The sequence below is a fragment of the Suncus etruscus genome, chromosome 9, assembly GCF_024139225.1.
Source record: "Suncus etruscus isolate mSunEtr1 chromosome 9, mSunEtr1.pri.cur, whole genome shotgun sequence".
In the NCBI taxonomy this organism is placed as follows: domain Eukaryota; kingdom Metazoa; phylum Chordata; class Mammalia; order Eulipotyphla; family Soricidae; genus Suncus; species Suncus etruscus.
The window spans coordinates 17,264,729-17,291,600 of NC_064856.1; the positions used below are offsets into that span (position 1 = coordinate 17,264,729).

A 26,872-nucleotide genomic window follows, 5' to 3' on the forward strand; every position below is an offset into this window, starting at 1 on the left:
CCAATTTTGGGGCCACACCTAGAAATGTTCCATTACTACTCCTAGTTCTGTACTTGGGCAATACTTCTGGTGGTTCTTGGAGGACTCTATGGGATGCCAGGGATTAAACTGGGGTCTGCTGCATATGAGGCAAATGCCCCACCCACTGTACTATCTCTAAGTCCCTGGCACCTACATTTGATTGACTGGACAACTGGGAAATGGAATTTGTGAACATTTCATTCAGTTACAGAAGGCAACCTCAAATCTCAGGTTTTTCGCGGGAGAACTAGGCAAAAGAACCATTTGTAGAGAGGAAGTGGGGATCAGCAGCAGCATCCCTCTGTGCAGGAAGGGCTCACTACAGCCCTTCACCTTCCTTCATTCTGTCCTCACATGTATGAGGCAGCCTGGCCTGCTCACATCCCTGCAAAACCAAAGCCAAGAGACCCATACCTCATCACAGTGCCAGGCAGAAGGTGCTAAGCAGGACCAGGCCTAGCTCCATCTTGGAATAAAACAGTTACAATGGTTTCCCTAGGAGGTAAAGCAGCAAAACCTACCCGGGCCTGCTGAGTCCTCCACAGGTCCTGATGCAGCTTACGGAGAGCAGACCCCACAGCCTCAGTAGTGAGTGCAGTCAGCGGGGGCCCTCTCCTGAAGAGCGGCCTCATTCCATTCAGGTCTGAGAAAATGAGGGAAAACTCCCTGAGCAGGGACCGAAGAGATAGCATGGAGGTAGGGCGGTTGTCTTGCATGCAGAAGGACGGTGGTTCGAATCCAGGCATCCCATATGGTCCCCCAAGCCTGCCAGGAACGATTTCTGAGCGCAGAGCCAGGAGTAACCCCTGAGCATTGTTGGGTGTGACCCAAAAACCAAACCAAACCAAGCCAACCAAAAAAAATCCTCCCTGAGCAGGCTGCCCAGTCAGACCTCACAAAAATGAAACGGTCTGGGCCTTTGGGCCTTTCCCCGTACCCAGCCACTCCTCAGAACCCACACACAGCAGCCCACTGCCTGCCAATTTCTGGCATCTCCCAGGCAAGGTATCGTACAGGCACCAGCAAGGCTCTGAGACACCACAGGCTTTACTGCATGCCAGGGCTGGGGCAGGCTGAGGGACAATGTAATTGTCCCTAACTCCTAAAAAGTCCTGCAAGAGGTACTACTGAGGGGAGTGGGGTAATAGCACAGCGGGTAGGACATTTACCTTGTACAGCCAACCCAGGTTCAATCCCCAGCACTCCATATGGTCCCCCAGAGTTTGCCAGAAATAATTTTTTTTTTTTTGGTTTTTGGGTCACACCTGGCGGTGCTAAGGGGGACTATATGGGATGCTGGGAATCAAACCGGTGTCCTTCCAGGGTTAGCAGCATGCAAGGCAAATGCCCTACCACTGTACTATCGCTCAGGCCCCTGCCAGAAATAATTTCTGAGCGCAGAGCCAGGAGTAACCTGAGTGCCACTGGGTGTGACAACCCCCCTCCAAAAAAAAAAAAAGGTACTATTAAAATGCTTTTTCTTTCTTTTTTCTTTTTTGTTTTGTTTTTGAGGCCACACCCAGCAGTTCTCAGGGGTTACTCCTGGCTGTCTGCTCAGAAATAGCTCCTGGCAGGCACGGGGGACCATATAGGACACTGGGATTCGAAACGACCACCTTAGATCCTGGGTCAGCTGCTTGCAAGGCAAACGCCACTGTGCTATCTCTCCAGCCCCATCTTTCTTTTTCTTGGGGGGGGGGGGAGGGGGATTGGGCTACACCCAGCAGTGGCATTCAGGAGTTACTCCTGGCTCTGCACTCAGAAATTGCTCCTGTCAGGGTCAGGGACCATATGGGATGCTGGGGATTGAACCCGGATCCGTCCCAGGTTGGCTGCGTGTAAAGCAAAAACACCCTACCATTTTACTATCACCCCGACCATTAACATGCTTTATGAGGGGCTTGAGGTGACAGGGACTGAGCTTAGTGTCTTACACATGCACTCTTCCACTGAGCTACATTCCCCATCCCCAACACCCTTATTTTAAATTTTTTGGGTTACACCTGATTGTGCTCAGGGCTTACTCCTGGCTCTGTGTTAGGGGTCACTCCTGGTGGGAATTGGGGGATCATATGTATTATGGGGAGATTGAACCTGGGTCTGCTGCATGCAAGGCAAGTGCCCTACCTGCTAGACCTGCGATGGTGAACCTATGGCACGCGTGCCAGTGGTGGCACTCGAAGGCCTTGCAGCTGGCACGCGGGAAGGTCCGCAATTAAGATACTCAGCATATGCCGCATAGTTTTTAGATACTAAAATCTTGTTATTAAGGTTTAATTGACGTGCTGGCACTTCTGAGGAAATTCTTTGGCTTTGTGTGGTAGTTTGGCACTCGGGCTCAAAAAGGTGAGCCATCACTGTTATTTCTGTGGTACCTGCCACCGTCACTTTAAAATTGAATCTATAGGGTCAGCGCAAGAGTACAGCAGGCATGCTTGCCTTGCACACAGCTGACCTGTGTTCAACCCCCAGCATCACACATGGTCCCCAGACTGGTCATGAGTCATTCCTGAGTGCAGAACCAGAAACACCAGGTATGGCACAAAGAAACAAACAAACCCAAACCTTGAATCCAGCTCAGAGCTGCCTTGTTCAAGGCCATAAGTTTAGTAACGGGTTCACACTAACTCAATTCAGAGTTTATGGCCTCAAACTTAAGGCAAAGGGGCCAAAGGAAAAGCAGGCCTGGCTCTGTTGAGCTCTGGGTGGCCACCTCACCTGGCTCAGGCCCACAGAGAGAGAGTGCGGAGTCTCCTCCACCGTTCAGCTCAGGCCTGCTCTCACATGCTGCGCCCAAGGCCTGCTGCAGGACGGAGTAGAGGCTGGCCAGCTGCGCCTGGGCTTGGTAGCAGGGCTGCTGTTCCTCGGCCAGAGCCTCTAGCCGGCTCTCGGCATCATGCAGCTGCAACTGCAGCTGGGCTGTCTTGGTTTCCTCGGCCCACAAGGAAGACCGCAGTTCCTGCTCTGTGACCCGAGCTAACTTGAGCTCCTCCAGCAGCTGGGCTTCCTGGGCCAGAAAGTCAGCCTCCTTTTCCTTCACCTCCTGCCTCAGTAAATCCACCTGCCAGAAAGAAGTGTGGACACTCAGAGCAGGGAGACAAAATGGGTGTTCTTCCCTTCTCAGGCCTACACGATTCCTCAGCCAGCCTGGCCCTCAGTGGGAACAGTTTCAGTCCCTTCAGCGCTCTAGCCGGTTAAGGAGGGCTCTACAGATATGATGCCTACCTACTTGCTCCAGCACCTGAGCCTTACCTAAGCAAATGAGTTTGTGTCCTATTCTCCCTGGCAGAGATCAGCTCCCTGCTGGCTTTCATGCTCCAGCCTGAATATCTCAGGCTCAGCTCAGCAAGAACAGATATGATGGCTATGCAGGGGAAACATGAACTGTGTCCTATAATACTAGAAATTATCACTCTCGTTTTAAGGATGAAGACATCCGTGTTCACACAACCAGGAAGTGGCAGAGCCAGGAGGCAAACCCAGGGTTATCTAACAGAATTTTTCAACCTTTCCCCACACTGGCCCCTTCCCAACATGGTTTTCTTTTTAGTCCTCCTATCCTAGCAGTTGCCCCCAGTCTCATTAAGAGATTCCCCTATTTTTGCGACTTCCGTGTTTGGCCCCCTTAGAATATCCTGGGTTGGGGGGTGTCCACAAATGGGACCAGGTAGCGAAACCTGGCCTCACGACCAGATCAGGGTCTTCAGCGGCCACATTCGCAAGTGAATGAGTTTTATATCAGGTTCGCAGGACCATTCTGTTTGTTTGTTTGTTTTTAGGTCATACCCAGCTGTTCTCGGGATTTACTTCTAGCTCAGGGCTCATTCCTGAAGGTGTTCAGGGAACCATATGTGGTGCCAGGTATCAAACTCGGTTTGGCCCATCCATGGCAAGCCCTCTACCCACTGTACTATTGCTTCTGCCCCTCAACCCCAGTCTTTACTCCCCAAGAGTCTCCTCCAAGGAATGGGGCTTATACCCAGGTTAAGAGGTACCTGGGCACTGAGCTCTTTCTGCCCTTCTTGTGCCTCCTGCATGTCCTGGCACAGGGAGCTCAGCTCTTGCTGTCGGACAGAGTCAGCTTCTTGTAAAATCAAGAGTCTCTGTTCCTTTTCTACCAGCGACAGTGTCAGGCTAAAAAGAAGACAGGTGGGGAGGGTCAGGCTGTTCTCCAGGGCCTGCTTGGCTGTTCTAGCCCAGAACTGACACAGCTATGGCCATGACTCAAGAGGAACATGACATGCCATCACCTCGGGTGTCCCTCAGACCATCAGGCATGAGATGCCTCATGCAGCCTCAGTTTCTCCTTTAGAGAAACCCAGAAGTCTCTTCACAATACTTCAAATTTAACATGTTTGATTCTCTCCCTCCCTTCAGTCAACTCCAATTCAAAGAGAGGTGCCTCCAGGTGCAACTTAGTGTCCCATCTTAGAAGCCTTCACCTCATCACATTTGTCTCTTTTTCCCAGACAGATAATTCTGACTGCCTAAAATTGACTCCAACTCCCTCAATGGCCTGTAAGCGCTCTCTCCTCCCTCAGGCTTCAGTAGCTCCTGGACAACTTGTCTTCCTGATTCTAGTCTCAACACAAGGATGTCTGTCCCCCACTCAGCTGAGAATGCACATGTTGCTCTTCAATCTGAGCAGCCACACAGCGCTCAGACCTGATGCTTCAGGTCTCTAGCTCTCTATTCTAATGCACCATAAACTGGGCACTATTAAATTTCCACTTAAAACCCTACAGTGGCTTCCCACTAACCCTAAAATTAGCCACAGACTCTCTGTTGTGGCCTAAATGTCCTGATGGCCTGTGAACTCTTCTAGCTCCTGTCCTCTTCTCATTCTTCATATTCTATCAAGTCATAAGGTGCTTTCAGTTCCGCCAACCACGCAAACCTTAATCTGCCTCAGGGACCTTTGCACCTGCTTCTCTAACACGTGAAACTCTCCTCCCTTTGCCTAGATGGCTCCATTTCACACTTTAGTAACCAGTTTAAACTCCATCTCTTGAGAAAAGTTCTAACTTCTTTTTTGTTTGTTTTTGGGCCACACCCGGCCAGTACTCAGGGGTTACTCCTGACTTTGCATTCATAAATCGCTCCTGGCACTCTTGGGGGTCCATATGGGATACCCGGGCTCGAATCTAGCTTGAATCCAGGTCTGTCCTGGCTCAGCTGCATGCAATGCAAATGCCCTGCCACTGTGCTATCGCTCTGGCCCCAAGCTCTATCTTCTGACTCACCTAAAGATCTTCCTTCCACACCCTCTGCCTGCTGCTGCTATTTTAGCAACCCATTTCTTTCTTCCTCAGCATTTAACATAATTTTCAGTTATTTACTTTGGAATTACTAGATTCATGTCTTCCCCACAAAACTCGAATTTTTTTTTTTTTTTGTTTTGTTTTTGGGCCACACCCGGTAACGCTCAGGGGTTATTCCTGGCTATGCGCTCAGAAGTCGCTCCTGGCTTGGGGGACCATATGGGACGCCGGGGGATCGAACCGCGGTCCGTCTCCTAGGCTAGCGCAGGTAAGGCAGGCACCTTACCTCCAGCGCCACCGCCCGGCCCCAAAAACTCGAATTTTTATGGAGACAAAATTCTACAGTCTTATTGATCACTGTATTCCCCATGTTTGGCCAAGTGAAACATGGGTATTCTCTAAATATGATGTAGAAGCCCTGAAGATGGGGACCATGTCTCCACCTGGCTATTTGGACAACCCACAGCTGCAGACCTGAAAGGCAAGATGACCTGAACAAAGAGCACTCAACAGCACATTGGCTGTGCTGGTAAACTGGACCAAAGGCAACTTCAGTCTGAAATGGTTTCAACCTTTGCAGTTTGACAGTGCTGTGCTGGCCTACCTGGCCTTTTCTCTTTCCAGCTCCTTCTGAATTCTGCTGAATTCCTGAGCCTCTCTCAGCTTCTCCTGAACCTCCTGTTCCACCAGCCTCTGGGAATCATCCTTGAACACCAGCTGAGACTTCAAGTTCTCCAACTGAAAAATAACAGGCATAAAGATCAAGAGCAGGGCGGGGGAGTAGGGCAGTGTGGGTGAATGATTCTCTAGAAGCTCTGGGATACTTTAAAGTTTGCTACAAGTCCCCAGCCCATGTCCAGGGGCTAGCTTCCACCATCAATCCTCACACACTGTGCTTCAACATCTCCAGCCAAGTGTTCTAATGCTCCAGTCACATATATGCTATGAAAAGGCAACACAGGGGGGCCGGGCGGTGGCGCTAAATGTAAGGTGCCTGCCTTGCCTGCGCTAGCCTTGGACGGACCGCGGTTCAATCCCCCGGTGTCCCATATGGTCCCCCAAGCCAGGAGCAACTTCTGAGCACATAGCCAGGAGTAACCCCTGAGCGTTACTGGGTGTGGCCCAAAAACCAAAAAAAAAAAAAAAAAAAAAAAAAAAGAAAAGGCAACACAGTAAAAATTTGGGCTAAGTATAACGAGACCTGAGGGCAAAATAATGGGCATGTGTCCAGTAAGTGTACTTTTATAAAATATACATCTGAACACCTTTGTTCCAGGGTCCTGGGGAGGAAAAGAAATGACTTTAGGAAAGAAATCTTTTTTTGATTTTTGGGCCACAACCAGTGACGCTCAGGGGTTACTCCTCACTATGTGCTCAGAAATCGCTTCTGGCTTGGGGGACCATATGGGACACTGGGGGATTGAACCACGGTCCGTCCTAGGTTAGCGCGTGCAAGGCACCTGCCTACCCCTTGCACCACTGCTCCAGCCCCAAGAAATCTATTTTTAATCATAATACTGACACTCTGGAGACCCTGAAGAATCAAAGACATGGAAGGCTGCCTCAGAACCCCAAGATCTATGGTCACTACAGAGCAATCAGGGTGATTGGGCTGGAGGCAAAGTGTGAGCATGACCTGCTCTTGCAGCTCTCTCTTATTCTGCAGCAGGGTGTGGCCCTCTGCCTGGAGGGCAGCCAGGTTGGCTCTGTGCTGCTGTGCTGCCTGTGCCAGTTCCTGCTGGGCCTCCCGGAGTTGTGCCTGCAACCTCCCTGTGGTCTCCTGCAAAGGGGAAGAGAGTCATGAGCAAGACAACTTCCACCAAGGCTTGCTCCTAAGAGCCTTGCTGAGAAAACGTGTGCCACCCAAGTATTACTTTTTTTGTTTGTTTGTTTTTGTTTTTGGGTCACACCCAGCAGTGCTCAGGGGTTACTCCTGGCTCCATGTTCAGAAATCACCCCTGGCAGGCACAGGGGACCATATGGGGTGCCGGAATTCGAACCACCGTCCTTCTGCATGAAAGGCAAACGCCTTACCTCCATGCTATCTCTCCAGGCCCCCAAGTATTCCTTTTTGAGCTGGGCTGACAAAAGCTGAGGCCAAATCCAACTCCAGTGACCTGGGCTGTTTCTGTGTCGCCCTGCCACTTCTTCACAGAATATTTGCACACTCTAGGCTTTCTTTCTTTTTGTTTGTTTTTGGGCCACACCCAGCAGCACTCAGGGGTTACTCCTGATTCTGCAATCAGAAATTACTCCTGGCAGGCTTGGGATAAGATGCCTGGGATTAAACCCAGGTCAGCCACATGCAAGGCAAGTGCCCCACTCATTGTACTATTGCCCCAGTTCCAGGCCCTAGATGTCAAAGCCCAGTTTTGATTCCTGATACCATAGGGTCCCCCAGAACCACTGCGAGTGACCTTCAAGTACAGAGCCAGGAGTGGAACCTGAGCACCATGGGGTGTGGCCAGAAACAAAAACAGCAAAAACAAAATAAATAATTTGAGGTTGGACAGATAGTACAGTGTGTAGGGCATTTGACTTGTGTGTGCTTGACCCGGGTTCAATCTCTGGCATCCCATATAGCATCCCATATCACAAGCCTGTCAGAAGTAATTCCTCAGGAGTAGCTCCTGAGCATTGTCAAGTGTAGTCCAAAAACTGAAAGAAAAAAAAAAAATACAATCGAATGGTTTTTAGCATATTGGGTTGTGTCACTGTTGTAAATCCAGTTTAGAACATTTTCATAATCTCTAAAGAGAAGTTCTCTACCTGCCCTTCTCTCTCTCCAATGCACCTCCCTGCCCTCTCCCAACCACTCACATATATACCTCTGTCCCCCTAGTTGTGCCTTTTGTGGACAATGCCTGTAAACAGAGTTACACACTTCACATAGCTTAACTCTCTCCGGGGTTATCCCTCTTGCCCACGGACCATAGTTCCTCCAACCTTCACATCTCAGCTCAGCCTCACTTTCTCCCCAGGTGCTCTCTGAAGCATTACTCTTTATTTTGTTATTATTTTTTTGTTTTTGTTTTTGTTTTTGGTCACACCCGGCAGTGCTCAGGGGTTACTCCTGGCTCTACACTCAGAAGTTGCTCCTAGCAGGCTCTGGGGACCATATGGGATGCCGGGATTTGAACTACATTCGAACTTCCATATGCAAGGCAAATGCCTTACCTCCATACTATCTCTCCGACCCCTGAGCATTGCTCTCTTGATCCCTTTTCCTTCTCTTCACCCTTATCACCTGCAATCACTTCACTTCACAGATTTGGGGTCTGCCAAAACTTCTGCCACTAGGTTACTCTAGGGAAGTTGTTATGCCTGTCCTGGTCACTGCTGGGACATGTACCTTGACGCTCAAGTGCCTGTCCCTCCAGGGTCAGGTCCAATAAACTGCCAAAGGCCTGGTGGCAAGCAAATCAGAAGGCCATGCTCCCTTCCTCATTTTTTTTTTTTTTTTTGGTTTTAAGGCCATACCCAGTGACACTCAGGGGTTACTTTTAGCTATGCGCTCAGAAATCGCTCCTGGCTTGGGGGACCATATGGGATGCTGGGGGATCGAACCACAGTCCATCCTAGGCAAACGTACAAGGCAAACGCCCTACCACTGCGCCATCACTCCGGCCCTCCTTTCCTCATTTCTGCCCCTCCCCCTATATACCTGTTCTTTTAACTTCTGAGCCTTCATGTCCTGCCTCAGCTGCTCCAGCTGTTGGCCAGCATCTGCTAGCTCCTTTTGGGTCCTCAGCAGCGTCTCCAGGAGTGACACCCGCTCCTTCTCTGTCTCAAGCTGCATCTGTGGAGAGGTAAGCGCACAAGCACTTTTGGGATCTGGGGTCACCATCTATTCCACAAAGCCACAATCACATTACAGCTGCTTTAGGGTTCTTCCAACAATGGGGGTGGGTGGAGTTGGGGTGAGGGGACAAAGAGCAAAGGAAGCTGTACAGGGCCTGAACAATTTCACAGCAAGTAAGGCAGTTCTCTTGCACATGGTCGATTTGGATTTGATCTTGGTTATCCCATCTGGTCCCCTAAGCACTGCGAGGAGTGATTCTTGCACCTCCAGGAGTGCAAAGTCAGGAATAATCCCAGGTACTCTAAGTATAGTCCAAGAACAAAAAGAAAAACAAAACAAAACAAAGGAAGCTGTAGACCCACTCTGTCAGATCTGGGAAGTGCAAGGATTGTCACAGGCCCTCAGGCTGACAGGATGTGGTCGGTGTAGGCCCTCCCCAGGAAATATGATACACAGTATGAGCCCAACGGCTCAGGGTGCAGGTGCTGAGTGACACTCTCTTCCGGAAGCCCCCCTGCAGCAGCACTTGGTAACTGAGGAGGAAGGGGTACAGGGAGAGTGGGCAGTTCTAGTATGCCTGACTTCCCACCTGGCACAGGGCACTCTCAGCCTCAGCCCGTTCTTCTTCCCTCTGTTTCCGAGAGGCTTCCATTTCTGCCTGCTGCTCCCGGAGCTGAATTTCCAGCTCCGCTTTCTCCTTCTCTAGACCCTCCAGAGCCGTAGCTAGTTCCTGCTGGTGCCAGGCACGCTCTTTCTCCTGGTTAGATGAAGAGAGAGAGAGAGAGTCACAGGGAGCAGAGGGGCAGCTCGATGTGGGGGGAGCCATGTCTGATTCACCCATCATTCCCCATTTCTCTGCCACAAGCATCATCTTACCCACTTCTCCTGGAGCCATTTCACCTCCTCTTCATGGGCTGCCTGTTTCTGCTGTAGGGCAGCCCGTCTCTCCTGCTCAGCCAGAGCCAGCTGCTGGGCTGCTGCAGCACGGTCCTGCTCAGCCTGGCTCCGTTCCGTGTCAAGTTCCAGCTTCAGGCACCTCACTTCTCCTAGATATCATGGACAGGATCTGGTCTGACCCTCTGCCCACTCTAGACCTACCAGCAGATGCCATCTCAGAGGCCCTGGGGCTGACTGGAGAAGACTATCTGCATCCTCCTGGAATACACGGTGCCCCATCACAAGAGGGTCTCACCTTGGATTACTTCCTTGGCTTGAGTGACAGTTTGAATCTGGACCTCCAGTTGCCCCTTGGTGACCTCGATGAGAGAACTCTGTTGCTGGGCCTCAAACAGACTGCTCTCCAGCTGTTCCTTGGCAGAGCTGTGAGATTTAGGAATAAGGAAGACCTTTTACCCATCACACCCCTTTACCCTGCTTGGACAGCAGCTGGATTCCACATAAGGGCTGCTTGGAGATGTATGGGGATGCATTGACAAATTCTCCAATCATTCAGAACTCAAGTCAAACGGGGTGGGTTCGGAACATGTTTTCAAACTCTCTCCCTTGGCAGGACCAGGGCAAAGAACTACCTGAGCCCCAGCAGCTGTTCGGAGAGGGCCTCCAGGTCCCGCTCCACAGCCTGCAGTCGAACTTCTAGAGCTGCTTTCTCCCGAACAAGGGCCTCCTTCTCCTGAAGGGTCCGGGCCAGCATTTCTTCCCCCCGCTGGGTCTCCTGATTCAGCTGCTCCAGCTGAGTGGTGGCTGCCTCCTGCTGATGACATGCCTGAAGAAACAGCAGCAGGGGCAAGACACTCAGGGCTACCACCACCAGGCTGTGACCACTGGCTTTCCAGGCACCCTGGACCCCACTCTGGCCCACTCATGGTCCATACCAACAGACATTGTCTTGTTCCCTGATCAACCCACAGTGCACCTAACACAGGAAGCATATTCTCCTGGTATCCAGGTGCTGTGAGAAGTACTTCAAGTAACTGGTTATCAAACACTTTTAGTCTATTTTTTGTTTCTTTTAGGGCTACTCCTGGATCAGTGCTTAGGGGAATCATGCAATGGTGGGGATCGAACCCAGATTACATACATGCAAAGCAAGCATTTCAGTCCATGGAACTATCTCTTCAGTCATGGCACTTTCAGTCTTAAGAAGATAGGGATTAGAGAAAGTGTCCAGTGGTTAAGGAGCTTGCCTTGCATCCTGCTGACCCCAGTTAAATTCCCAATACCACAAAGAACCTCAGATTACTGCCCGGGGCAGGTATTTCCAAAGCACAAAGCACAAAGCACAAAGCTCCTGAGCCCCTTTAGGTGTGACCCAAGTCCCACTTACACCAAGAAAAAGAAATAAGACACATTCAGACTACCAAGAGAAAAGTGGCATATGAGGGCCAGAGAAATAGTACTGTGGGTAGGGGGTTTGCCTTGCATTAGCTGACCTGGATTCAATACCCTGCATCCCATATGGTCCCAAAGGAGAAATTCCTCAGCATTGCTAGGTATGGCCCCAAAATAAACAAACAAAAAAGTGGCAGGTGCTTTTAGAAAAGGACGTTGTACAATTATTGTGGCAATGAAAATCAGGAGGGGGATGGGACTGAAGCCATAGTACAGCAGGCAGGGTGTTTGCCTTGCGTACGGCCCACCCAGGTTTGACCTCTGACATCCCGTAGGATACACCAAGCCTGCGAGGAGTAATTTCAGAGTGCAGAACCAGGAGTAACCCCTAAATTCTGACAGGTGTGGCACAAAAAAGAAAAAGAAAAAGGAAAATGTTACTGACTCAGAAACTACTGGGCACTTGCTCTAAGATAGACATAGAAATTAAAAAAGGAAGGCACAGCTATGCTTTCACAAAGCCTTTGTGTTAATAGCAGAAGCAAATAAAAGATCATAACACAGCATGAAAGATGGGTGGCTGAAATAAGCATCAAATAGCATAGAGGAGAGATATCTACTTCTTGGGGTGGGTATGTGAAACAGTGGAGATCAGTGAAGGGTTTCTATAGGCACCCTTAATTTTTTGTTTTTTTTTTGTTTTTCGGGCCACACCCGTTTGATGCTCAGGGGTTACTCCTGGCTAAGCGCTCAGAAATTGCCCCTGGCTTGGGGGGGCCATATGGGACGCCGGGGGATCGAACCTCGGTCCTTCCTTGGCTAGTGCTTGCAAGGTAGACATCTTACCTCTAGTGCCACCTCGCCGGCCCCGACCCTTAATTTTTTTTTTAATCTTTGAATAACTCCTGGCAGGGATCATGGGACTGTTAGATTACACTTTGTTTTACCCAAACAAAGATCATCCCTGGTTCCTTTGTATTTGTTTGTTTACAACTTGTTTTTTACCCCAAAACAAAGATTGTCTTACATTTAAAACTGGGCAGGGGCCAGAGTGATAGCAAAGTGGTAGGACGTTTGCCTTGCACACAACCAATCCAGGACAGATGGTGGTTCGATACCCTGGTGTCCCATATGGTCCCCCAAGCCAGGTGCGATTTCTGAGAGCATAGCCAGGAGTAATCCCTGACTGTCACCGGGTGTGGCCCAAAAACCAAACCAAACAAAACAAAACAAAACAAAACAAAAAAACAAAAAAAAAAAACAAAACAAAAAAACTGGGCAGGACTGGCCTAGGATAGCCTGAGCTATCTGTCCTTACTCCCCCACTCAGAAATGGTCTCTGTACTCAATACAAACAATAGTCTGGCTGGAGTGATAGCATAGCAGGAGGGCATTTGCCTTGTATGTGGCTGATCTGTTTGATTCCCAGCATCCCATATGGTCCTCTGAGCCTGCTAGGAGTGATTTCTGAGCGCAGAACCAGGAGTAATCCTTGAGTGCCACCCAGTGTAGCCCAAAGACCAAAACCCCCTCACCCCCGAAGTTCTGGCAGGCAGCTCGCTCTTGATATGAGATACTTGAACCAATAACACCAGTTATTTCCATAGCATCTAACTTGGCTTGCTCTTTGAAGACAGCCATGTTTCTGTTCTATACAGGGGAATGTCTTATTACCTTGCTCAATCTCTTTTGTATCTCTTCCTTCTTATCTTGGAGGTCTTGGAGATCTGCCTGCAGCTCAGCTCCGGTCACCTCCGCTTTTTGTAGCTGTGTCTCCAGGTGCGAGTTCTTCTCCCACAGAGCTTCCCTGCTCCTTTCTGCCTCTGCCAGCTCTGCCTGGAGAGTGTTTCTCGCCTGCTCTGCCGCCTCCACTCTGCTGCACATACACTGGTTCTCCTGTTCCAGCTACTAGCCACAAAGGGAAAGGCATCTGATACTAACCATTGCAGTTGAGGCATGGAGAGTTGAGATGAAAATCCAAGTGTGCTATCAGTCACTCCCCAAGTGTGAACCCAGGGGTGCTTCCAAGAGAGAGGGGAATCCTACATTCATTCTGCCTAGATTCTAGGTACTAGACAGGTTGATGCTGGGGACAAGACTCAAAAAAGGCAAAACCCTACTCTTAAATAGTTGAAATGGCACACAGAACATTTCTAGGGTGCAGAGGAAAAGGATAGGAGAAAATCATATTAAATTTATAAACAAGAGTCAGAGAGATAGCACAGTGGTATGGCATTTGCTTTGCACGTGGCTGACACGGGAGGGACCCAGTTCAATTCCCCGCATCCCATGTGGTCCCCCAGCCTGCTGGGGGCGATTTTTGGGTGCAGAGCCAGGAGTGACCCCTGAGGGCCACTGGGTGTCGTCCAGGAACCAATCAATCAATTAATAAAGTTAAAAAAAAATTTACTGGGGCTGGAGAGATAGCATAGAGGTATGGCGTTTGTTTTTCATGCAGAAGGTCATTGGTTCAAATCCCGGTGTCCCATATGGTCCCCCGTGCCTGCTAGGGGCTATTTCTGAGCAGAAAGCCAGGAGTAACCCCTGAGCACCACTGGGTGTGGCCCAAAAATAAAAAAAATTTATATACAATAGAGAGATTCTTCAAAACTTAGGCTTCTTGATATTGGGCCTAAGGAGTGGAGAAGAACAACACTGGTGGAGGGCATGGTGTTGGAATGTTGTATGCATGGAGCTCCATCATTAACTGTGTTACAAATCACAGTGACTCACATTTTTAAAATAATGATAAATACTTTGGCACCTGAATAGATCTTTTTCTGAAAACTACTATTAGCTCATGTGACAGAATTATAAATGCAGCCTTCTGGGCCAAGAAGATGGCTCCAAGGACACATGTGTGTATATTTTCAGGGAGGAGGCTAAGGAATTGATGCCCCAACCACCAACAGAAGCAACCAGAGCAACTTAGGGTCAGAGCCTCAAGCAGTGGTGGTATGATTGCTCCCTCCCTCATCTCCCCCAAACTGACAAAATATAAATAAATCTAAAGGGCCTGGAGAGATAGCACAGCGGTGTTTGCCTTGCAAGCAGCTGATCCAGGACCAAAAGGTGGTTGGTTCGAATCCCGGTGTCCCATATGGTCCCCCATGCCTGCCAGGAGCTATTTCTGAGCAGACAGCCAGGAGTAACCCCTGAGCACCTCTGGGTGTGGCCCAAAAACCAAAAATAAATAAATAAATAAATAAATAAAAATCTAAAAACAATAAACCCCCTATTCCTATCTAAGCCCCAGTGCTTTTACATGAAGATATATTATGTTTCTGCTGTAGGGAAGGGACTGTTTGTAGTGGTTAAGCCTATTTCTTTTTTTTTTTTTTTTTTTTTTTTTTTTTTTTTTGTGGTTTTTGGGTCACACCCGGCAGTGCTCAGGGTTACTCCTGGCTCCATGCTCAGAAATTGCTCCTGGCAGGCACGGGGGACCATATGGGACGCTGGGATTCGAACCGATGACCTCTTGCATGAAAGGCAAACGCCTTACCTCCATGCTATCTCTCCAGCCCCAAGCCTATTTCTTAAGAGTCTTTTTCTACACCGTGCCCTTTGGCTCATTTCAGGACTACATCTGAAAGCTAGTCCATCCAGGCTGACCCATTCAAGTACTTCGCTATCCTGGGCATCAAGCTTCACCAGTCATGAGCCTGCCCTCAGCCAGGGTCCAGTCCCCCTCTCTGAAGCAGAGAACTATGTGCTCACCTGGAGAAGCTGCTGGTTCAGTTCAACTTTATCTAAGGCCAAGGCCTCATTCAAGGCACTGAGCTTGACAGCTGCTGCCCGAAGATCAGCTACCTCAGCTTTCAGGCTGTTCTCAGAGCTCGACAGCTCCATCACGGACTGTTCTGCCTGCCACAGCCGAGAGAATGAAAGGGTTTCCCATTGTTGGCTTTCCAGCAACCAGGACTAGCTCACACCCCCAACACCTGTTGCTTTCTTGATATAGAGATAAGTTAGCACTCATCTTCCATCCATTGCAAACAGGCCTCCCATCTCTCTCACTCACTCACTCACTCACTCACTCACTCACTCACTCACTCACTGCTTCATCTATTCACCAAGGAGGAGAGTGGCTCCCAGTGAAGAGGCATAAACACTGGGATTTGTGCAGAAATGATACCACAGACAATGACAGAGCTAAATGTTCTGGGAACTCAAAGAAAGCGTGAATTCAGTCTGGAAATCAAAAGTGCTTGGGACAGAAGCAGACAGTTAAGTTGGGTGCTGAGAAATGGGACACAATTTGCAGTGAAAGGTGAGGAAAGCAGCAATCCAAGCAAAAGGAAGCATATATCTGTCAATAATTAGCATCCTGAGAGAAACCAGTGCTGTGGTACAGAAGGAAAAAGTATGTGACAAATGAAGGTGGGGATTTGGAGTCAAAAGGAGGTAAGATACTGCCTGAGGCAGATAGCAAAAGGCTTTGAATCTGACAACAAGAAGTTAGGAAGCCACTAGATGGTTTTAAGACAGTAACTGACATCAGCAGTTGCAGGTTTTGGAAAACCAACTAACCCTCATACAGAGGCATACTGGAGGGAGAAACTCCAGAAGCAGAGACTAGGAACTGAATGAAGCAAGAAATATAAAGGGGGTGAAGATTTGGTGGTCATGTTTGCAGGGAGCTGGCATGCCCTTTTCTTAAAACACAATGTCCTAAGCCCCCGGTCCCATCTAGCAAGCAAGAGACCCACATACCCTGGCCAGTGCTGCGGTCACTTCTGTCTGCTCCTGTCTCAGCAACTCCCCTTCCAGGTGACTGGACTCCAGAGACTCCCGTAGACAGATCAGCTCACTGAGTGATTCTGACTGTTTGGCTTCCAGGCTCACCAGGGTCTCCTGACTATAATGGGAAGCAGAGGGGACTGGAGAAAGTCTGGGAGATTGGCCACAGTTCATGAGAAACAGTACTGAACTTTCCTTTGCTCTACAAAAATATTGAGGAAGGTCCCTAACAACTGCTAAGGAAAGATCTTCAAGACAGGTAAAGTGAAATATGACACAGAACAGCATAACTTGCGTTCTCTTTTTGCAAGATAATGGGGGAAATAAGTATGTATGTCTAGAGAAGCTGGGGATGTGGCTCAGTGCAATGCAGGGTCTTGCAGGTATGAGGCTGTGGGTTTGAGCTCTTGCAACACACACACACACACACACACACACACACACACCCCTTATGGCTTTGGAAAATAAACAAGAAATTAACTTAAATAGTAACATACAGAAGGAAGAAAAATAGTACAGATAAAGCAAAGATGGGACTGGAAAATGAAATTCCTGTAAAATCTTTTAAAATAACTTTGATGGGGAGCAGAGCAATAGCACAGCAGTAGGGCATTTGCCTTGCACATGGCCAACACAGGACGGACCCTGTGTTGTGTTTGATTCCCGGCATCCCACATGGTTCCCCAAGCCTGCCAGGGGGGATTTCTGAGCGCAGAGCCAGGAGTAGCCCCTGAGCACCACCAGGTGTGACTCAAAAACAACAACAAAAAATAATAAAAAAAATAACTTTGATGGAATGTACTGATAAAACAGTGGGGAGGGTGTTTGCCTGCATGTGGCTGACCTGATTTTGATCCTCAGCATCTCATATGGTCCCCAGAGCACAGCGAGGAGTAATTCTTGACCAGAGAGCCAGGAGTAACCCCTGAGCAATACTGAGTGTGGCCCCATAATCAAAAAATAAATAAGTAAAATAGCTTTGACTTCTGAATCATGTCAGTATAACCACTATATAGCTGATTCAAATAAATAAAACCTATAAATATCATTATTTGGGAGACTGGAAGTTGTCTTTGGTACCAGCTCTCAGTAAATCATTCTGGGGTCTAATACTCGGGTCTACTATGTGTGAGGAGGAGAGGCCAGGAGGTGAGAGGATCTACCCACAGTACCTCCCCAAACAGCTATGGGAGACCCACCATACATGGGTACTTTGCAAAACACAGCTGTTATCTTCTCAGCAAGCAAAGGCAAGTGTTACCTGCTTTATTTTACAAACAGAAGAGTCAGTTCATAAGGTAGACTCATGGAGACTAGAGTTGCCTGAAGTGGATAACAGGGACCCCACAGTGGGCACTGGAACAATTTAGGGGCAGTAGAAACCCTGGGTGCATTTGGGGGTGTGATCTATTCCTTTAAAGAAGTTAGATTTCCAGTGTCGTATTAATTTATTTTCCAGGGGTACACTATTTTCTTTTCTTTTTCTTTTTTTTTTTTTTTTAAGTTTTTGGGTCACACCCGGCAGTGCTCAGGGGTTACTCCTGCTGTCCGCTCAGAAATAGCTCCTGGCAGTCACGGGGGACCATATGGGACACCGGGATTCGAACCAACCATCTTTGGTCCTGGATCGGCTGCTTGCAAGGCAAACGCCACTGTGCTATCTCTCCGGGCCCACTAATTTATTTTCTAAAAAGAGTCAACTCATTTAGGAATCTGATTGAAACCAAGCTTCTGTCTGCCTCTATGGCCCTAGCTTTTTTTTTTTTTTTTTTTTGGTTTTTGGGTCACACCCGGTGGTGCTCAGGGGTTACTCCTGGTTCTGTGCTCAGAAATTGTCCCTGGCAGGCTTGGGGGACTGTGTGGGATGCCGGGAATCGAACCAGGGTCTGTTCTGTTCTGTGTTGGCCACATGCAAGGCAAATGCCGTACTGCTGTGCTATCTCTCCAGCCTGGCCCTAGCATTTTCTAAGATACCACAAAGGGGATTTATAGCTTAATGGGGTCCCTTCACTTTGAGTTTCCCTTTCCTTTTGGTTGCTGTTCTGCTGTATGAGGTTACTCACTGAGCTGCGGTACTTGCCTATTTTGCTAGTGGTGCTTGCTAGGCCACACACTTGGTTGTGGAGCTTACACACATTCAGACGCAGTGCACTGGGCATACCATGGTAGTGTTGCCCATGCCATACTCTCAAGTAGGGTGGTGTTAGGGACCAAACTCAAGGCCTTACTCTCTAAGACAGGAGCTCTACCACTGAGATACCTTTTCCAGCTTCTGGGCTTCCCTTTCTCAACCAATTCATTTACTATTATTTTCCAACCAAATGCTACCTTGTAACCAATCCAGCTTCCTCCAAGCATTCTGCCTCCTTTGCTATTCTAGTCCTTGAGCAAGTCTCTCACTCTTCCCAAGATGAGGCATGAAAGTATAGCTCAAAGCCTTTCCTTTGTCTAATAACTGTCACTTGATCTCCCAAAGGACCTCAGCCAAAGCATTACTTAGCCCAGACTCTCCTTAGACATTTACTTGTTGCCTTCTGCCTTGGACCAGAAGCTCCTTGAGACCAGGACCTGTGTCTTGTGTCTACCCCCCTACAGTGCTGCATCCCTTCTGGGGGCTCAGCAATGCCCGCACAAACTCCCTATATCAGTCTTTTTGCCAATAGCAGATCTGCCAGACAAGAATCCATGTCCCGGGCCTGGAGAGATAGCACAGCGGCGTTTGCCTTGCAAGCAGCCGATCCAGGACCAAAGGTGGTTGGTTCGAATCCCGGTGTCCCATATGGTCCCCCGTGCCTGCCAGGAGCTATTTCTGAGCAGACAGCCAGGAGTAACCCCTGAGCAATGCCGGGTGTGGCCCAAAACCCAAACCCCCCCCCCCAAAAAAAAAAAAAGAATCCAGGAATCCATGTCCCCACTCCCCAAAAGAAGTGGCCCAAGAGAGGCAGGAAGCAGGACCACTTACAGGCGCTCCCTCTCTCGGAGGGCCAGTTGCAGTGCCTCCTGCTGCTCCTCCTTTTCACCCTGGGCACAGTCCCCCAGCAGCTGCAGCTCCATGTTGGTCCTTCGAAGCCGCCATGCCTCCTCCTCCAGCATCTCCAGCTGCTGCTGCAGCTCTGCCCTGGTTTTCTGCAGGAGCCCTCGCTCCCTGTAAGGAAAGCTGGGGTGAGCTGAGATTTGGTACCGTGCAGAGTCCAAGGGGGGGGGGGGAGGGAGAGGGAAAGGGAGAGGGAGAGGAGAGGGAGAAAGAGAGAGAGAAAGAGAGAGAGAAAGAGGGAGAAAGAGAGAGAGAGAGAGGAGAGAGGGGAGAGAGAGGAGAGAGAAGAGAGAGAGAAAGAGAGAGAGAGGGAGAGAGAGAGAGAGAGAGAGAGAGAGAGAGAGAGAGAGAGAGAGAGAGAGAGAGAGAGAGAGAGAGAAAGTGAGATATGCTTACTTCCTTTCAACATTTCACTTTCCTTCGGGGACAGGGAAGTTTTGGATCCCTACCACCCAGGACCCAGCAACTGAGTTAACATGATGGAAGGTAGCCCTGGGTGTGGGGGGAGTGCCAGGTCAGTAGAATGAGGCAGGAGGGAAGAAATGATCAGGTGGCATGGAGCTCAGGGAGGTAGGGGAGAAAGAGACCCAGCCTCACTTGCTGAGGGCATCCACCTCTTCCTGGAGGCCCACAGTCTGCCCAGCCAGACTGTCCCGCTCCCCGCTGAGCTTCTGGAGTTGCTCCCGCAAGGTCTCGCCCTCTTCCTCCCAGCGATTCTGCTGCTGCTTCAAGAGGCTCATGGCTTCCTGACATCCAGAGAGCTGCTGTCGAAGATCCTGTGGAAGCAGGGGAATGGCAGGAGACAGTAAGCGCATGGCAGGGCAAAGGTAGGATGGCAGAGGCTGTAGGGATAGTTGGGCCAGGGCAGCTGGGAATGGAGGTGGCAAGAGTCTGTAAGATGGATTGGAGATGACTAGATTTCTGTGGTTTCTAGGCAGTAGTTCATCACCTGCCATCATGGAACAGGGAGAAGAGACAGTGAGGACTCTCAGAAGCGGGGTGGGGTGGGGTGGGGTGCTCTTTTTTCCTCACACTTACTCAGGGCTCCTGTCATCAACCATTGCTTAGAGCCAAGCCATGATCACTTGCAAACTCATGAAAAATGTGTGCTATAGAAGGAGAGTTAGAGAGAGAAGAGAGAGGCAGCAAGAAAGCACGGGGAGTTTTCTGTAAGAGGAAGATGCAGCAAAGATGGAAGATGAGCAGCAGTGAAGCGGCTGCTTAGCTTAGAAGCCAACTGGCAGGGCTGGAGAGATAGCATGGAGGTAAGGTGTTTGCCTTGCGTGCAGAAGTCGGTGGTCCGAATCCCATATGGTCCCCCGAGCCTGCCAGGAGCGATTTTTGAGCGTGGAGCCAGGAGGAACCCCTGAGCACTGCTGGATGTGACCCAAAAACCAAAAAAAAAAAAAAAGAAGAAGAAGAAGAAGAAGACATCTGGCACATGGTAGTTAGGGCCTTGTAATAAAGCTGGATTTCTCCTGAAACTTCATCTCACTGGTTTGTGAATTTCTTTGCTGTCACCCTACAACCTTCAGACCTGCCAGGCCGTAGGGACTAAGGAACCAGACTGAGCCGAGAAAGGTCTCACCATCCCCCTACCAACAGTAGGACTCATTAATTTGTATTTAAACAACATGCTATTAATGGTTCTAGGAAGCGGTGCCTGGGACACACAAGCAAGCAAACACAATAATAGTCCCTTATTTATGTGTTAGATAGTAATAGTTATTTCTCTTATGTTGTTTTTGTTTGTCTTTTCAGTTTTTATCTTTTATTTTTTTTAGAGAAATAGACTTTTTTGAGTCACACTACTCATACTCAGGAGTTACTCCTGGCTCTCTGCTCAGGAATTACTCCTGGTGGGGCTTAGGAGACCCTATGGGATACTGGGGATCAAATTGGGTCGATCACATAAAAGGCAAGTGCCCCTCCCCCACAAACAAATGGGGGACAGGACAGAAAAAGAAATCAAGGTAAGCACCCAGCTACCTTGTGGCTTTTGGTACTACTCCTTGGCTCAGACACAGAAATGTTCTGTTTTGTTATTAAGTAAATAAAGTCTAACTTTGCAAATACATAGTGCTAGTAGTAACATAGCAAGACATGAGGTCACCAGTGTGCATCGGCTAAAAAGACATCAGGTGCAAACACAAAGAGCACAGGCTGGAAAAAACAGAATGTTGATATAGATGGTACAGGACATGTAGCTGGAAATGCATAAGATGTAAGGTGTAAGCCCTGAAGCCTCATTCCCCCATTCTTCCTAGGTAACTTGACCTTACCTGCAAGACCCAGCCCATTCCTGGGAGGGGTCTTGGAAAAGGTAGATAAGGCTTTGACCAGAGAGGATTAGGCTTTTTTGGTCTTTGACCAGCATGGAGGTCAAAGAGAAAATGGCTGAAAGGAATTAAGATGCAGGGCTAGCTAAGAATGGCTGAATGCTTAAAAGGTTATGATATAGGCCACACATGTGGTGGATAGGGCATGAATAAAGTTGATGCTTCCTGAAGCCTGCCTGTGAGTGAGTTCAATACCCGTCACTTTCCTGGACCCCAGACCTGCTGGTTGATGGGGGATGAAGCCACGTGGCCATGGCCTAAGAAGAAAGGCCTCCATCCTTCTCCATCCAGCACCATCATTAATTATTTAATTCTACAAGCCCATAAAGTTGTGGATGTGTGATGCATCCTGCAATAGCACAAGGTACAAATTCATAAATCATGATGTATCATGGAAAAACAAAATTTAAACGCATGTGTGTGATACCTGCAAGAAACCCATGATGCTCCCAACAAATAGGGTTATAGATTCCAAAAATACAGGTGCAAGACATATAATTCATAAACCACACACACACACACACAAAGGTTGAGCATAGGATGCAAGTACAGTTACCTCATGCATAATTTATACACCAAAATCATTGAATGTGGTCACAAGCACATAAGCCACATTACTGAAACATACAGTATAAGGGGCTGAAGAGATAGCATGAAGGTAAGGCGTTTGCCTTACAATGGAGGTTCAAATACTGGCATCTCATATGGTCTCCAGAGCCTGCCAGGAGCAATTTCTGAGCATAGAGCCAGGAGTAACCCTGAGCACTGCCGGGTGTGACCCAAAAACCAAAAAAAGAGAGAAACACATAGTATAAATGCAATAGGGTATATTTCCATAATGAATGCTGAATGATTCCCATGCACAGGTCCCAAATGTGCAATGTAAATGGTACATCAAGTAGTTATCCACAATGCCTTAAAAAAAAAAAAGGCTATCCTAAGGCCAATAACATATTGATATCTGCTACACCCCACTCAGGAGAAGCACACACCAAAGTGTAGTGCTCTCCTGAAAAAAGAAATTATCTGCCAAAAAGGCCCGCTTAGAGCAGTCAAAATCACTTGACTCTTTGCGTGGATTATTTGGACATAATTTCATAAGGGCTGTAACTATTTCTCTCTTTATTTTTAACCAATATTAGAAATCAGGCCTTAGTAATTTCTTCCTACAACAAAGGACAGTGCTAATCCCGCCAAAAAATCTCCCATTTAATAGCTCCCTGCAATTTTTCCTACCTTGGCGCCTAAATTCAGGTTTTTCCATAAACTTAGCTCAAAACTAAGTAATTTTCACTTCTCCCCCCAACCTCACATTCCAACTCCCCTGTAATTACATTTTCCTTCAGTTTTACCCAAAGCAAAGCGAACCCAAAACAACCTGCCTTTTTTCACCTTCAGTTTCAGCTCTTTTATATGCTAATCTAAGCTAGAGTCCTTCATTCTTTTCCCAGCCTCTTTGATGTCTAGAATTTGCACCCGCTCTTCCCTGCCTCTAACCTTTAAAAGTCTACCAGCTCAAAAAATAAATTTGTCTTTCGTTTCTGCTAACGAGAGTCCCCATGCAATCTGCGTGGTTTCATTCATTTCTACAACATATTTTCCGTCGTTCGACATCCGTGTACCCACTCTCTCCCCACGGATTTTTTCCCGAAACTCCACGAAGGATCTATTTGCAGGCGCTGGCATCTTGCGAACAGATTTGGCCCACAACAGATATCAATACTGACAGCACAGCTGATAGGGCACTTGCCTTGCACCTGACCACCTAGGTTTAATCCCTGGCATCCCCTAAGGTCCCCAGAGCCTGCCAGGCGAGATTTATGAGCACAGAGCCAGGAGTAATCTGAGCACTGCAGGGTATAGTCCAAACAATCCCCTGAAATGCATCCTGTGCAAATATATCAATTGCAAAAGAGATGCAGGAAGATCTGGTTCAGCAAGCCACCGGCCAGTCCCCTGTTCCATATTCTCCCTCTTTGCCAATATTTCCTTGCACCCAGATTGAGTATATAGAGAAAAGTAATTTACTTGTCCCAAGTCTAGTTTGTGTCCTTATGGTAAATTCTTATGATCAGGGAATAAGGGAATTTCAGAATAAGGGAAATTACATTTAGGAATTTCCATTTAGAAATAGAAGCGTATTACCAAAAAAAAAAAAAAAAAAAAAAAAAGAAAGAAATAGAAGTGTATGTGTTAGAGAGATAGTACAGTAAGACGGTTGGTTACCAAGCCCAGGTTCCAAACCAGGCATCCCATTTGGTCTTCAGAGCATCATCAGCAATGGTTCCTGAGTGCAAAGCCAGGAATAAGCCCTGAGCACAGCCAGGAGACACAGAAATATTCTAATAGGCAATACACAACACTTATGAAGTGTCCCATGACCTGTCACTGGGGTGAAAGGTACCAGGAAAGCTAAGATGCTAAGACACACATTGGTCTAGACACCCCCTGTGTCTGAGGAGGAAGTTAAGAAAGGAGTCTCACCTGCATAGCCTGGCGCCTCTGTGTCAGCACAGAGCGCACCAGAGTCAAGGCCTTATCCGAGTCTCCAGAATCAGTATGGAAGGAGAGGCAATCAGCATCCATTTCCAGGGACTTCTCTTGACTCTTGTCTTGGGTCATACTGTCACTTTCTTCCACCACAGCCTAAAAGTCAACATAGCAGGGTCATCACTTGATATTGGACACCGAGCTGGGACCAACTGAGGCTCTCCTGGGATGGAGGGAGGAGGAAAACCTGGAAACAAAATGGCTGCTTCCTTCATTCTTTACCCTTGTTTCCCAAACCCAGACTAGCCGCAAGGTAAAGCAGCCCCCTGAGGTCAGAACCAGTGAAGACAGGAAGAGGCTAAAGCAGTTACAGAAACAAGAATCCAGCCACTAGCCTGAGAAGTGCAGCTGGCTATTAGGAGAGCCGTCCCAGCAGGCAGGGCCAGCACTCTAAGTCCTTAGTTCCCCTTTAGGGTCTTCGACACACTCAAGAACTCATCCCCACAAGATTCTAAGTCCAAGCACATCCAACAGAACTGAGAGGATATGGAGGCCCGGGCTGGTCACTGACCAGGTGGCTTTCCAATACCTGGGTAATCTCCTGGATCACCTGCTGTAAAGACAGCTTCTCCTCTTGGGCATTCCTACTAAGAGATGCCTCATGCTCCATGAACTCTGCATGATTTGCCTCCTGAACAGGGAACAAAATAGAGCCTATGAGTCAAATTCTCAAAAGAGAACATACAATTCCAGCCCTCAAGCCAGAGCCTCAATCCCCTCTTCTGTCCACACTGCTTACTCCCTTGCAAAACTGAACACAGTCAATGGAACTGAAGCTGGGACTGTAGTGCTAAAGATTTCAAGTGAAGTGCAACTCCAAGTGAGAAAGCCTAGATGAAATCTTTTGCACTAGAACTTACTAGCTTGGCAACTGCAGGCAACCTCCTCTTTAACCTTCTTCAACAAAAAATAACAGTAATACATTTTTCCCAACAGTCTGTTTTGAAACTTAAATGAGAAAAAAAGAAAAATGCACATCCATGACTCAACCCAGTGCTAAGCAGTGTTCAGTGAAGCTGAGATGGGATGAAAATGAGTCCCTTGGGTAAGCTGGTGCTAGAGGCTCAGACTTTCTTTCAAGAAAGCACAAGTACCAAATTGAGCAACCGCCTCAAGGTTTCCTCTTAGGCCTCTCATACCGTGTCAAAGTTTGAAGACACAGGCGTGCAGCTAAGACATATTGTTTGGTCTATAAAAGATTGGAGCTAATGCTTATTTATAAACATAAAGATTTTCCAGGAAAAATGTCTGACTTTCTTGCTTCTCACAAAAAGTAAACAAATGAGCCTCCCTGGCTCTTGACTATAATTACTGATGAGCAAAGAAAGTGTTTCTTCCTGTGGAGATACAGTTCTTCAGACGCATTTCCCCAATACCTCATTGTCCCCATAATACTGCTATCAGATGTGTCCCATAGTACAGAAGGTTAAATGTGACAGCACTGGAAAACTCAGAATTCAGACAAGTAAACCCAGGTCACTTGCTCACACACCTGGGCCTGCAGACATATTAATTTGCAAATTGCTGACCAAAAGGAACCAAAGAGGCATCAACAGTTCAGACGACACCAGCAGAAGAAGGCGGCTCAGGGTGTGCATGTGGACATGCGTGTAAGTTCAGCTGAAAACCAGACTTGGACATTTTCTAGATGAAGAGACAAATGGAACCAAGTCCACCTGACCCCTCAGGATAGAGTCATTCAATGGCACAAACCTCACTCCACAACTAGGCAACTTTAGCTCAGCCAAATTCAACCGGTCAGTTACTTCCATCACTGGCACTGGTTTTGTCCAGTTGGCAAACACTGATCAAGTCAATTCTCTTCCCCAGTGTCAGCCCTTTGGACACGGGAAGGTGGCCATCATGTCTGCAATTGGGCGCATCTTCATTGCCATACTCTGCTGTTTCCCACAGTCTGATTTGTGAGTCTCACCACATAGTCCTTGCCTACTTGGCTAGTACTAAAAGCATGTCCAAGCTCTCCTATAAGGACAATGCATACACATACCACTGTGGTCTCCCAGGAATTCAGAAGAGACGCTAAGTATTCATTAACTGACTAAAAAATACATTATTTTTCAGATTTAGCCAAGATTAAGTGGTGTTACTTTGGGGGACTTTTACTTGTTTGGTTTTTTGTTTGTTTGTTTACTTTTGGGCCCATCTAACAATGCTAACGTTTACTTCTGATTCTGTGCTTAGGAGTTACTCCTGTTGGGCTTGGGGATCCACCTGAAATGCTGAGATCAAATCAGCAGAGCAAGAATCATACCCACTATACCCACTTATTGGTTTGGGGGCTGCATCTGACAGTGTTGGGGGGATACTCCCAGCTCTGGACTTGAAGAGAAATAAGCAGTGCTCAAGATTGAACCAGGATTGCCTGTAGGTGCTCATCTTTGAACCATTTACTGCTCTGGGGGATTTCGAGGGATATTTTCTTTGTAAGAAAAAAAAAACCCTACAGGCCCATCCCCAAGTCCTGTCCAGAAAAAAAAGGATCATGTACCAGGATTTCCATGGTTTCTTTCAGAGCCTTTACCATCTGTTCATGATCTTCACTTTGCTTCTGGGACTGGGCCAGCAGAGCAGAGAGCTCAGTCACCCTACAAAGAAAAGCACACAGCATGTCACCTGGGCAGCCCACTCAATGACCAGCACTAAGAGTCACACTCCAGCCCCAGGGCACTTACTCACACACACCCACTGCAGCCTCCCAGAGTCCCTAGGTAGTGCCCAGGTATAGCCCAAGTGGCTATAGTCTTGAATTGGGGGGTGGGTGAGGGGAGCCAAAAGCCACGCAGACACACACAGGCATTTACCACATGGCAAGGCT

At 48.1% G+C, this 26,872-nt stretch overlaps 1 protein-coding gene across 5 annotated transcripts in view; it reads right to left on the reverse strand.

Moving 5' to 3' along the window:
* The window catches only part of CEP250 (centrosomal protein 250), a 55,503-nt gene that overhangs the window by 12,318 nt on the left and 16,313 nt on the right, over positions 1 to 26,872 (reverse strand). The window contains exons 8-25 of one of the 5 annotated variants that reach the window (XM_049779102.1): positions 26,546 to 26,642; positions 24,566 to 24,667; positions 23,971 to 24,132; positions 19,745 to 19,923; positions 19,076 to 19,258; positions 16,087 to 16,231; positions 15,091 to 15,237; positions 13,048 to 13,278; positions 10,614 to 10,807; positions 10,277 to 10,404; positions 9,961 to 10,130; positions 9,674 to 9,841; positions 8,947 to 9,081; positions 6,919 to 7,062; positions 5,887 to 6,020; positions 4,017 to 4,155; positions 2,740 to 3,082; positions 543 to 664 (exon numbers count right to left, since the gene is read on the reverse strand). In XM_049779102.1, the coding sequence (XP_049635059.1) occupies positions 543 to 664; positions 2,740 to 3,082; positions 4,017 to 4,155; positions 5,887 to 6,020; positions 6,919 to 7,062; positions 8,947 to 9,081; positions 9,674 to 9,841; positions 9,961 to 10,130; positions 10,277 to 10,404; positions 10,614 to 10,807; positions 13,048 to 13,278; positions 15,091 to 15,237; positions 16,087 to 16,231; positions 19,076 to 19,258; positions 19,745 to 19,923; positions 23,971 to 24,132; positions 24,566 to 24,667; positions 26,546 to 26,642 (2,923 nt within the window). Of the gene's footprint in view, positions 1 to 542; positions 665 to 2,739; positions 3,083 to 4,016; positions 4,156 to 5,886; positions 6,021 to 6,918; positions 7,063 to 8,946; positions 9,082 to 9,673; positions 9,842 to 9,960; positions 10,131 to 10,276; positions 10,405 to 10,613; positions 10,808 to 13,047; positions 13,282 to 15,090; positions 15,238 to 16,086; positions 16,232 to 19,075; positions 19,259 to 19,744; positions 19,924 to 23,970; positions 24,133 to 24,565; positions 24,668 to 26,545; positions 26,643 to 26,872 lie in introns of those variants that run through there. The other 4 variants (XM_049779104.1, XM_049779106.1, XM_049779105.1 and 1 more) reach the window with 4 other exon arrangements.